General features: G+C 42.2%; 1 protein-coding gene across 2 annotated transcripts in view; it reads left to right on the plus strand.

Moving 5' to 3' along the window:
- Window positions 1-13,869, plus strand: part of LOC147029721 (protein turtle homolog B-like) — a 162,338-nt gene that overhangs the window by 75,474 nt on the left and 72,995 nt on the right. For both annotated transcript variants that reach the window (XM_085872994.1, XM_085872995.1), the window contains 5 exons: window positions 1,065-1,205; window positions 1,386-1,502; window positions 6,824-6,974; window positions 8,650-8,761; window positions 8,923-9,098. In XM_085872994.1, the coding sequence (XP_085729120.1) occupies window positions 1,065-1,205; window positions 1,386-1,502; window positions 6,824-6,974; window positions 8,650-8,761; window positions 8,923-9,098 (697 nt within the window). The remainder of the gene's footprint in view (window positions 1-1,064; window positions 1,206-1,385; window positions 1,503-6,823; window positions 6,975-8,649; window positions 8,762-8,922; window positions 9,099-13,869) is intronic.

Consider the following 13,869-nt stretch of genomic DNA (forward strand, 5'->3'; position numbering starts at 1 on the left):
CGTACATGGACACGTAGGTGACCTGAGGATCAGTTATTACCTCTGGCACCAAAGGTGAAGAAGGTTATGTTTTCACCCCTTTCTGTCTGTTTGTCTGTGTACAGGATATCTCAAAAAGTTGTGAACGGATCCAGATTAAATTTTGTGGACAGTTTCGGTGTGTGACAAGGGCAAACTGTTTAGATTTTGGTGAAGATCCAGATCCGGATCCGACTACTAGAATTTTTTTAAGTCATTCTCACCATTGAGATGGGGCCAAAAACGATATGTAGCATGATATCTCCAAAAGTTTTATACAGATTCAGATGAAACTTGGTGTACTTGTTGGGTGTGCGACAAGAAAGTATTGTTTCAATTTTGGTGAAGATCGTATTCCAGATCCGGATCTGATAATGTTTTAATTGATTCTTCACCATTGAGAGGTCGGGCGAAAAATATTTATAGCACAATATCTCAAAAAGTTTGGGATGGATTCAGATGAAACTTGGTGGACAGTTTGGGTGTGTGACCCCGACAAATTGTTTCGATTTTGGTGAAGATCCGAATCCGGATCCGACTACTGGAATTTTAAAAGTGATTCTTCACCGTTGAGAGATCGGGCTCAAAAACGATATATAGCACGATATTTCAAAAATATATTGGGCCAGATATATTCTCATGGATCAGGAATTACGGGGCGGAGGTATGCGCTCTACCGATTGTCCTCGTTAGTTATTGCTTTTGAAGATAAGTGGTAAATATGCCATGTTCAGAGTTTTTAGGGTTGTTGTTTATTAGCCCCAGTCAGTTCTGCTCAAAAAGGCCCACGGCACGGAAATAGCCGATCCATCTCCCGGGAGCGACCCAGAGATCCTTCACATCTAAGATGTTGGGTTTTTAATGTTGTTTGCTTTTGTGTAAATTATAGTATTTTGTGTTTGACTTTATGATCTTGGAGTCTTCCACAGAAGTGAGACCTCCACTGGCTTTTCCTCTCATGAAGCAGAGTCAGTGTTTTTGAACTTTCGGTGTTTGAATGATTGGTATCTGTGACTACTTAATCGCCCTGTGGTTTCCCTGTGTAGATGGATGGCTGGGTCCAGGAGTTGGACGGCACTATAACTATTCCACGGCCCACCAAGGCAGATGAGGGCATATATACTTGCACTCCATTTAACAATTTGGGCACCACTGGGCCATCACCTCCAACTCAAGTGCTTCTTAAGGTGAGAATTGTAAATGCACAAGAAAAGCCTAAGAGTCCCGGATTTGATTATTTTATCAGATAGGACATTTGTCAGTGTTGCGATGGTAACTGGAAAAAGCTGTGGCACAACTTTAGGTGTAAAGACTCCATCCATCTCTGCTTATTCTTGTTTCCTTGTACATCTGTGTGCATTTTCCAGCCACCGCCTTACTTTACACGAAAGCCAGATTCTGAGTATTACGAGGAGGCTGGGCGGTTGTTGACAATTCCATGCTCAGCTGAGGGAAGTCCAACACCTCGCATACACTGGAAAAACGTACGACACTTTTCCTGCTTGTCCTCTTGCCCATTTGGTTTATTTGCTCGAGTTATCACCTCTCGGTTAAATACCATTTTGCCACCTATGGCTGAAAATTTTCTCTATAACTGTAAGTACTGTACATATATTATGTACACAAAATGGATTTTTGGACCTCCTCCACTATACAGTATATCCTATAGGTTCTCTTTTTCTTTACCTTCCCTCTTATCCCCCCCACCCCTTTTTCTATCCTCCCATTTCTTTCCTCTTCTCTGCTGGTTTCCTTTCTCCTTACCTCCTCCACCAAAGGTGGAAGAAGGTTATGTTTTCACCGTCATCTGTCTGTTTGTTATTTACAAAATCGGAGATTTTTCAAGTATATTGGTCAGTCGACTTTGTTATTCTGTTTGTCTGTTTGTTATGACGAAAATTGAAATTTTTCATCATATATCGGTCTGTCTCATTTGTATGTATGTATGTATGTACGTACGTATGTTTGAATGTATGCATATTTGTCTGTGAGTGCAATAACTCGCGAACACTTTCAATTATCTTCAGCAAACTTTACCAGAAGATTCTGAAGGACAAAAGTGAGCCTGTCAATGTTTTTTGACTGCCACCTTGTCCTTTGACACACAGTATATGTATGTATATGTATATATATATATATATATATATATATATATATATATATATATATATATATATATATATATATATATCGTTGCATCATTTTCATGATTTCCATCATACCTGTCAGGCTACCGCCTGATGTCTTCTTGTCTGTCTGTCTGTCAACCACCTACAGGTCACAATTTTAAACCGACCCTCACAAAACTTTACCAAGCTGTCGAGGTAGTCACAACTGAGAAGCCTATTGATTTTGAGATCAAATGTTATCTTGAGGTCAGATTTCTAAAATAATTATTTTTCATCCATTTGACTTGAAAGTTGAACAGGATTTGCATATTGTGCCAATGAATTGGGAAACGAACTATTTTTGAGGTCAAAAGGTCAAATATCAAGTCAAGGCGAAACCTCTAAAATCATCAAATTTCATCTGAAAAATTGTCAGTTTTCATCTGATTGACCTGAGCTTTGATTAAGATCGTCAATTAAAATCTTAATGAAATGGATGATTTGATGTATCCATGGCAACTTATCATTTGGGGAGTGGGGGGAGGGGGGTGGGGGTGGGGGTGGATTTTATGGCTGATGTTGGTTTAATGGTTCGGGTGGTGGGCTTGGGATCCCAGGGTCCTGAGTTCAAATACTGCTCACTGTTGAATTCATACCAGGTGGGGTTGACTCAGCCTGTCTTCCTTCTGAGGTCGGCAAAATGAGTGCCAGCATGCTGGTATACTGTGTCGGAGTGGCGACCCATCAAGGATTGCACCCAATAGCCAAGGAGACTTCTTCAGCAGCATCAACGCTTTGCACAGAGTATGGTCCCAACCTCCTCTCCTCATGCGAAGCAAAATGTGTATCATGTTTGTTTGTCTGTGAGCAGGATATCTCAAAAGATGTGGATGGATTCGGACAAAATTGGTGGACAGGTTGGGTGTGTGATGAGGAAGAATTATTTCAATTTTGGTGAAGATCCAAATCCGGATCCAGATACGAGAACTTTTGAAGAGAAGTCTTGCCTGAAGGGAATGTGTGACTATTGCAATGCCGTGTGTGTGTGTGTGTGTGTGTGTGTGTGTGTGTGTGTGTGTGTGTGTGTGTGTCCACATCTATATATTCTCGCTTTAAGAATGGTTTTCTCTGCTACCGCCTCTCCGATCAATGCGAAACTTTAAACATAGGAAGGACTCCCTATTGAGAATATATTTTTGCTAATTCTGATGCTGTAGGTCACATAGTTTGGCATCCCCATTGGATTAAAGGGAAAAAAAGATTGGACATCATTTTCTCCAAAACTGCTCAATGCAAAAAATGGCATCTGTCATCAACAGCCCATGGGGTACATAGGGTGATAATGATGATATCATCGGAGAAGTATTCCAGCTATAATTGGTTGAATTGAAATTCTTTTCTGAAAAACCTGAAACTTCATATATCTGATATATGTCTCTCCTCTACCTTGCGGTGGAATCATGAGTGGAGGTCGGTGCCGGCCCGACGCCTCCTCCTCCAGGGTTATTAGGCCCTGTTCCATTGTCCTCTCCCCCTCCACCACACCCCTTCGCATTTGAAACATTGACCATCATGGCGCAGAAGTGGCAGACTGAAGCTCCAGGCCACCAGGGTGGACATCCGTGGCAGTTTGGGACCATGAAACCATGCATTGGTTCACATGTGGCCCCCTGCGACGCATGCCAACCCAGCATCCAGATCCAGTCCATTGGATCTGAACCCCCTGGTGTGGCAGGCAAGACCATCTGCCCGTAGCGGTGTGGGACATGGTACTCACTGAAAATGCTGAACCTGCGGTGCAAAGCTTACAATGATTCAGCGATTAACCATGTATGGCTAAGCAAACTCAGACGTCTGAGGTTGCCGGCAGAATACCCTTTGCCAACCACAACAGACTCCCTTGAGAGGGCCATGCCGGACGCAGTGTGTCGCAAGTACCGTGGAGAAATTCTGAGGGAGGGAGTAGGACTCGTGTCAGTGGCGCAACCCTTTCGAAGACGCAGTGTTAATACCACGTGCCCCATAGAAGGGACCTGTCCCTACGAGTCCAGCTGAAGCATTGGATGCTGAGCGAATTCAATAGAGCGTCCAATGGGAGGTGGGTCGTGACTCGAGACACCACGTGCTTTGTCCATGAGTCGTAGTTCCAAGACGGAGGCAGACAATGTGAGTGAAGAATTAAATTTATGCCGCTCATAACCTGTGCCAAGAAAGGATGTGACAGAACAGCATGATGCATGGAGGATATGGAAATATGGGCCATAATAGCAATGGGCCATACTAATAGCAGTGTTCAGTTACTCATGGTATTTTTGTTCAGAATGAACGTGTGAGGTGAGACTATGCACTCTACGAGTGCCGTTCTAGTTTTAAAAGTGATTCTTCACCATTGAGGGATGGGGCCAAAAACGATATATCCATCCATCCATTGGGACCATACTCTGTGCAGTATTAGTGCTGCTGAGGCAGTCTCCTTGGCTATTGGGTACAATCCTGGACGGGTCGCCACACCGACACAGGATACCAGCAAACTGGCACTCATTTTGCCGAACTCGGAAGGATGACAGACAGAATCAACCCCAACTGGTATTAATTGAATAGTCGAGTGGGATTTGAACTCAGGATCCTAAGTTCCCAAGCCCATCACCCTAACCATGAAGCCAACACCAAGCATAAAACGATACATAGCATGATATTTCAAAAGGTTGTAGACTAGGTATGACAAAACTAGGTGGGTGAATTGGTTAGGTGACAAGAACAAGCCAACTAGATTTTGGTTCAGGTCTGGATCCAGATCTGACCTTTAAGTGGGTACAAAACGTAAACTGTTCAGCCTGGCGGAGCTATACCCTCTACCGGGTGCCATTGTAGTTTTCGTTTTGTTTTTCTCACAATTTTGTTTTTAGCTTGACTTTAGGGATAGGACTGGTGCAAATTGTAACACTTATCTGAATGATTACAAAAGTACAGGACGATGTGCCATTCTGCATCATTATGATGTCCTTCCATCTGCTTAATCTCCTTTATTTGTGTTTCAATCCCATTGTAAGTTATAACAGGAGCACTTTTGATGGGTAAATAAACGCTTTGGAAGCTGTCGTATATGAAGCTGGGGTCCAGCAATAGCATCATTAATTGCCTCCAACAAGAGATATCATTGTCTTCTGAGGCCTGTCGCCAGGATTTTCAAAGAGGTGGCACAAATCTAAAAATGTAAACTGTTTCCTATCCCTGGCCCACGTGCGAAGAGCGCGACATGCTGGAGGGCTCCAGGGGAATCCTCCTTCCCACGGGAATGAATGTTGTTTTTTTATTCTAAACTTTATTTCCTGCACATTTGAGCATTTTGGAGTCAAATTTTTAGATGAAATGTATTTATCTATTTTAGAAAAAGGAATTGTACTTGAAAAAAATTTCGCCGGCAAAAAGGGGATGAATTCACACCCAACGGACCCCCACCCTCTGGTGATGGGCATGCTTCCCAGGTCTTTTGGTGACTGCCGCAATACCATGTACCATGTAAGATCTTTGCTTCGGTTTAAAAAAAAAAAAAAAAAAAAATATATATATATATATATATATATATATATATATATATATATATATATATATATATATATATACACATACATAGTCGAGGCTCGTGGAAGAGCTTGTACTCATACACTGCATCAGGATGCATCAGGACAAAAGGAATAGCAGAGAGAGGGGAAAAACACCAACAGCAGAGTTCAAGGCCAAGACAGAGGCAGACCTTGATGAACAATTGGTGTGGGGAGGAATGGGACAGGAGAGGATGCATGGGGTGGACAAGATGGATACAGAAGGAAATGCTCAGGAGGGAAAATTGAAATTTAGGAAGGAGGAGGGATTGGGGGTGGGGTGGGAGGGGGTTAACGAGGGTAGAAAACATAATAGTTTTGGATCGGGTATGATCCGATATGGTGGTGAACAGCATTCTTGAAAACTTGGAGGGAAAAATGAAATTGAAGAGAATGTGGAATTTGGTTCCACAGGCAGGAAAAAAACAAGTGGAACAGATGAGTGGAGGTTAGCAGTGATCCTGGATTTAGGTAGTTCCACCAGAAGGGAGTTGATGGTGGACTGTGGGTGGCCTGCAGAAACATTGGGGGGGGGGGCACAGAAAGAGCAGAGGGTGCAAGACCAGAATGGAGGCAGTGGAAGACAGAGAGACCATCAACCTGTCTGCAATGGCGAAGTGATAAGCCCAGAGACTCAGCTTCATCGTGAGAGATTCCAATGATCTTGAAGACCTTGGTTTCCATGGCATGAAGCTGAACAAGATGTGAGGCAGGGCAGCCAGCTCAGAGAGGACAGCAGTACCCCATCAAGCCGCGGATGAAAGCCTTGAACGTGGATAGGAGTTCAGGTGTGCCAAGGAAGGACTTTGTATGACAGAGGATGCCCAATCGGCAGCTGGCTTTGCATGCTGACTTTGAAATGTGGTTTGCCCAAGAAAGATCATGGCTGATGGTGAGATCCAGGAGTTTTCATGACTGAACTTCCTCAAGAGGATTGTTCAGAAAGTAGACAGGAGGGTTTTCCAGATGGTCCTTTCAGAGAGAGATAGTGAGTGTGTGAGATCTGTTAGGGTTGTTGGAAGAAAAACACTTTGTCCTCACTTGTTTTTGTGCTATAATAATTCACAATTCTCAGCTGGCTTAACTTGCTTGCAGATTGATGGTGAGGTATCAGCTGGCCAGCAGGTATTGAGAGACGGGCGCCTTCAGTTCCTCTCCCTCAGCCGGGCAGCAACTGGCTGTTGGGTTTGTGAGGCCAGCAACGCTGTCACCACCATCCGTGCTGAAACCCATATCTTTGTGACAGGTCAGCACATTACCACACACATTTTGATCCCAAACCAACACGTCATGCTTGAAATGTGACATTTGCTGCATTCATTATCTGACATTGGTTCTGCTTTGGGAGGAAGACTTCTGCATTTGGGTCAAATTATGGTCAAGGTGAAATTTCGCCATTTACGGTAATCAAGTAGCAGCAATGTAGAATCCAACATTAAAATGCATGGAAGAGCAAAGCAGAATAACTTGCGCTTGCAGTGGAATGGGATCCTGCTCAAAACGGAATTTTGGAATATATATATAGATATATATATACATGCTGAAACGTAAAGCCTCCCATTCTTTTTCTCCAAAACAGGTAAAGGTATTCAAATGAAGCAGACAGATACTGACATTAATGTTTATTCCACCATGGAGCATATTTATTTCTCAACATAATCACCACTGCGGTCCACATATTTCTGCCCACGTTCAAGTAGTTTTGTGATGCCATCATGATAGAACTGCGGGCCTGCTGATTGAACCAGTGCTTCACAGCAGCCTTGACATCATCGTCGGAAGAAAATGTTCTCCATGAAGGTGTTCCTTAAATTTGGGGAAGAGATGAAAATCTTACAGAGACAAGTCAGGGCTGGTGAATGGTGATCCTTTGTGGTGGTACTCCATTGACTTCCTCTTTCTCTCAAGATCATAATGGTGCACCCAACTCTCATCTCCAGTTAGTCATCTAAACTCTCGTCTCCATTCATCTCCAGTCATCTCCATTCATATCATCTCCTGTCGGTCATCCCAACTCTCATCACCAGTCATCTCATCTCCAATTAATCATCCAAACTCTCGTCTCCAGTCATCTCCATTCATATCATCTCCAGTCGGTCATCCCAACTCTCATCTCCAGTGCTTTTCATTTCTTAAACAACACTTACAACGCCATGCTGCCCCTCCACCATCTTGACTAACCTAGAATGAAGACATCTGGAGTTAGATTCACCAGACTTTGCACCCGTTTGTGGGAAGAAGTAATGTGTGGACTGCACTTTGTTTCATTCGAATATCTTTACCCGTTTTGGAGAAAAACAATGGAGGCATTACTTTTCAACATGCCAACGTAGGTTTAGTATCTAAAAAATAAATGTAAGGATAAATTTTAAAAGTATTGAAATATATAACAACTGATTGGATCCCTCATGCGTATCTTGTACAGTTGGGTCATGCCGCACGACTGGCTCTGCACGAGTGTGGTGTGTGGTGGTGACCTAGATCATTGACTAGATCCCATGGTACCTTTCAAAAAGGATAGGCCAGTGTGTGTGCATGGCTGAATTCTAAATTCCTACGCTGATCTTTGGGGGGCACTGCATCAGCAGCATCACCATGTATCCACATACAACTAGCAGACAGGTGGTGCGTACACATTAATCAAACACATTGACATTTCCTGCATTTTGAATTCAAGTGTTTGGAATTAATTAAAAAATACTACAAAGTTTTGCCTTTTTTGATGGTTTACTCCACCAAGACAACACTTTGATCAGACAACTTTACTAGAACAAGCTTTTAGGTTTCGGGTTACTTGGTGAGAAACGTTTATATTGGCTCTTATAAGGTTGCCCCTGATAATATACTGTATATAATCTATTTAATTGTGCTAAATGTTTGTAATGGGCATTTCTTACCTTGTGTGTTGTTGCTGTGTGTAGGGACAGCCCCTCAGGTTTCACACAGCCTGAATGTGAGTGTGGCAGTCCACTCTGTCAACCTGAGTTGGGAGCCAGGATACAACGGGGGGCATCTGCAAAACTTCAGTGTCTGGTAATGGAATGGAAGTTCGACAGATAAATTCAAAGACAAATGCATAAACGATCGGGAAAACCGAAAGGAGAAATGGCTTATGGACAGAATGACTGATTACTCCTTTTCACTACAGATGCTATTGAAATGCTAATCAGTGGTTGTGGTGGTGCCGGATACAGGAGCAAGCGTGCAGATGGTCGGCCAGCAGAGTGGGCCAGTTGGACAGTGCCTGTAGGACAGACTGAGCTGACTCTGGGTGGTCTTGCGGCCGACACACTCTACCAATTCAGCATTCTCGCCACAAACGTAGTTGGCAGCTCTCCTTTCAGCACCATGGTTACTGCTCATACACTTTGTAAGTACTCAACCACACTTGGAAACACAACACACCTCAAATAGATGTAATTTTTTTTCTATTCTTTTGTAATAAACCATCTTTGTTTTTGAGTGAAGTCACACATTTTCTCACCGAACCACATGAGAGCATAATTTATGGTTGTGCAATAGCTTATATGCTCGTTTTTGAGCTTTTGGGTTTGTGGTTTGGATTCTTTGTTTGGATGCTGTGCCTATGAAGAGAAGGGAGGAGTAGAGGCCAAAAGTTCCCACAACATGTAATAAGTAGCTGTCACAATACACACATAATCTGCTTATGGAACAGTCATTTGAAGGATTGTCTACTGATGTCTTTCCCACTGTGAGGACATGTGGCTACTCAAATGGATTGATTTGTCGAGGAGCACATGATTTTAACAATAACAAGTGCATTAACAGTAGGGTGATTGCCTCACCCCTACAGTGGCGCGTGCTCACGCATACACTCACACACACACACACACACACACACACACTCACACACTCACACACTCACACACTCACACACTCACACACACACACACACACATGGAGGTACATACTTTAAGACCTAATAGGTCTCTGTTCCATCTTCTGAAACCCACCCATGTGTGAAGATAGCAGCCAACAGCAACTTACACACACACACACACACACACACACACACACACACACACACACACACACACACACACACACACACGGAGGGACATACTTTAAGACCTAATAGGTCTCTGTTCCATCTTCTGAAACCCACCCATGTGTGAAGATAGCAGCCAACAGCAACTTTCATGCACACACACACACGCACACACACACACACGCACACACACACACACACACACACGCGCACACACACACACACACACACACACACACACACGCGCACACATACACATACACATACACATACACATGCACATACACATACACACACACACACTCTCACACACACACACACACACACACACACACACACACACACACACACACACACACACACACACACACACACACACACACACACACACACACACACACACACACACACACACACACACACACACGGAGGTACATACTTTAAGACCTAATAGGTCTCTGTTCCATCTTCTGAAACCCACCCATGTGTGAAGATAGCAGCCAACAGCAACTTTCATGCACACACACACACACACATACACACACACACACACATACACACACACACACACACACACACACACACAAACACACACACACACACACACACACACACACACACACACACACACACACACACACACACACACAAACACACACATCTACATATTAATAATGTGTGTTTTTCCTCCATAATTCCAAAACTATGAAACCTAGTAGTCTGAAATTTTGCACACATACTAAGGGAACTCCAAGGAAGTGCATGGGTGTAAATTGGCTGATTGGGTTGATTAAAACACACATGTTAATGATAATTAACGACCTTATTTAATTATATCCTTTATCAGGCGTATTCTTGGACACCCTCGGACACCTCTCTCACACTCAATGGGGTCCTAATTCACCATTTTGTCCGGTCTGTTCAAACATACATCGATTTGGAAACACGATCTACTCTCACGGTCTAATTGAAGTATATAATTGAAAGATTATGTCGGACTTGAGAATTGGATGTGTTGGACAAAATAAGTGTCGAAAATCCGAAAATTTTAACAAATTAGTGCTTTTTAACTGTGTACCCAGGTCGAAAAACCAGTTAAAACCAGTACACATTTTCAACTGGTCTCTATTGGTTCTAATTGGTCTTTAACTGGTCTCTATTGGTTTCAACTGGTACCAGTTAAATTCAGTCAGAATTCCAATTTCCCAGTTGTAAAAACCAGTAGCTCATATTTGTACCAGTTAAAGTCTTACTGGTTCCAGTTGATACCAGTTGCAATGTACTGGTCCCAGTTGATACCAGTTGCAATGTACTGGTCTCCCAGTTGATACCAGTTACAATGTACTGGTCCCAGTTGATACCAGTTAGTTAAATACGATTGTATTTCAACTGGTAATATATCACTCTATTCCAATTTCCATATTAAAACCAGTAAGAAACCAACTGGCTTTACTGGTACCAGTTGGCTACTGGTTTTCAACTGGTACCAGTTGACCAGTAAGCTACTGGTCTTTACTGGTTTTTGACCTGGGTATTTTGTTTTTTTTTTTCAACAAAGCATTAAACTTCACTTTTTCTACTGTTTAGGCGATTATATTGAGTGAAGAAAAGATAAAGGAATGTGAAAAAGTATAACCTCATTAAGCGTAACACCGTGCTTCGTAAAATGCTTTTGCAATCCATGATGGCACAGTCCACAGGGGTCCCTTTTTTGGCAATTACATAAGCAGTTTGCTCTTTCCATTTTGAATGATTTGCTTACATTACAAACTAGAAGGGCACTCGGTGGAGCGCATACCTCCTCCACTGAATGCCTGATTCACGAGAACATATCGGGCCCAATACATTTTTGAAACATCATGCTACACAGTACTATAGCGTTTTGGGCCTAATCTCTCCATGGTGAAAAATCACTGTAAAAAATAAATAATTCTCGTATCCTTATCCGGATTTGGATCCTCACCAAAATCAAATCAATTCGTCCTTGCGACACACCCAATCTGTCTACCAAGTTTCGTCCGAATCCATCTACAACTTTTTGAGATATCGTGCGATATATCGTTTTTGTTCCTATCTTCCAATGGTGAAGAATCACTATAAAAATTCTAGTAGTCGGATGCGGATCTGGATCTTCACCCAAATCTAATCAGTTTGTTCTTGTCACACACACCGAACCTGTCGACAAAATTTCATCCAGATCCGTCTACAACTTTTTGAGATATCCTGTACACAGACAAGCAGATATAACCTCCTTCACCTTCAGTGGCGGGGGTAAATCTTAAATTAAGCAGACTTGTCAACGCCAAATTTTAAAAAAAGTGTGGGAATATAAAATATGTCCAGCGAGGTCCCGAACGGACCGAGAATTGAGGGTGTGAAGTGCCTGAAAAATCTCGGGGGGCCTGGGGGCATGCTCCCCCAGAAAATGTTTGCTTTCTGGTGTGTCTTAGATGCAATTTCCTGCATTCTTGTGTCAAATTCATCCATATCTTTTTCTCAGTCAGAATATATGTTTTTATGTCATGTTGTTACTGTTTAGTCCACTCGCTGGACTAAAACAAATGAAGCAACAGCATGAACAAACAAGACAACCATTTTTTTTTCATCAACAGATCAAATGCTACACAGGAATTAGAACAACCATCATCCTTGTAATTAAGATGTATTATTTCAGCATATTGATAGGATTTCCCATGTATTTTGCGGCGATTTCGCGTGACAAATAAACCCCCAGTACCAAGACATTTCATCCGATCAGGATGGTCGTTAACAATTGACCAATAATACTCCGTCTCTCATATAGGAAGTGCGGAACTATGCGAAGGAATCGGATTTAAGTTGGTATTTAGGAGAAAACATCACACAGTGAGCGTCGCCCATGAAGAATTGTTCTGGCATACCATGGCTTCAGGACGTGAGTTCCCGTCCGAATTTGCAAGCACATGAAAACCATGTTCACAAATGAAAAGCGTCATGGAAGTGGAAAACGGCATGGCAATGGAAAGCACAGTGAGCAGAAAGTGGCATCATGGCACTCAGCGCTATGGCTCATTTGTAAAAAGAAATGATCGATTTAGAGAATGGTACAAGTTGTACACGGAGATATGGATTTTTTGGGGGGATATTTGACAAAATAACAAATAACAAAAAAAGTTGGTGGCATCAAAAAAAGAAGCGGGTGGGGATGATCAACTTTTTTTGTTGTTGTTTGGCCAAATATACTATTATAGTTCTGCCAATATAATGATAGTCAGTAGTTTATGCAAGCGAAGAGGAACTTTTTTGTTGTGGCAAGTGAAGAGGCTTTTTTTTTTTTGCTTTCCACCGTTTTGTGCATGCTTTCATTACCAAATACAGTCATACGCCACTTAACGACGGGGTTACATTCTGAGAAACGCGTCGTTAAGCGACGTCGTTGTTGTGCGAACATCATTTTTTTTTTCGTTTTCGTTTTCGAACATTGTACTTACACAAACCTAGACACCGAGGCTATATGGTGTAGCCTATTGCTCCTCAGATACAAACCTGTACAGCATGTTACTGTACTGAATACTGTCGGCAATTGTAACACATCCAAGAGAGACGGAAGACACGTTAGATTTACCTTTGTGCTGTTCATGATGGCCATCGGTGTTGTTAGCAGCAGCTTACAATCTCCTCTCGCATCGATTATAGAAAGGTGAATAATTAGCGTTTGGATTTTATAAATATGTAATCATTGCATCGATGTTATAATGTACAAATGAAGAAACGAGCACCTGTCAATTGTGATATATATATATTTTCGGAACAGTGCGGTTGTTTTAACAACATAAATAGCTTCACTAAATATAAATTTGTGTTTTAATGTCGACTAAGAACAACGATTTATTCGCAGAATTCTTCAATTCAAAGGCAATTTACTTGCTCAAAGGTAAACGTGGAAACATTGGTTCAGTTTGAAAGCCGATTTCCTTAAATCCCGATTTAGCACGATCCTGTTTTTTTCGCGATGACATTTCATTTTATGGACCTCAACGATCGCATTATAACAGGGCCACACTGTCGTTTATTATCATTATGAAGTATTATGGACTGTACCATGTACACAATTGTATGTGCTATTTTTATACGAGCTGACATCATGGCGATA

Source organism: Eptatretus burgeri, chromosome 3, assembly GCF_056783735.1.
Source record: "Eptatretus burgeri isolate ZD-2024b chromosome 3, Ebu_testis_v1, whole genome shotgun sequence".
Lineage (NCBI taxonomy): Eukaryota > Metazoa > Chordata > Myxini > Myxiniformes > Myxinidae > Eptatretus > Eptatretus burgeri.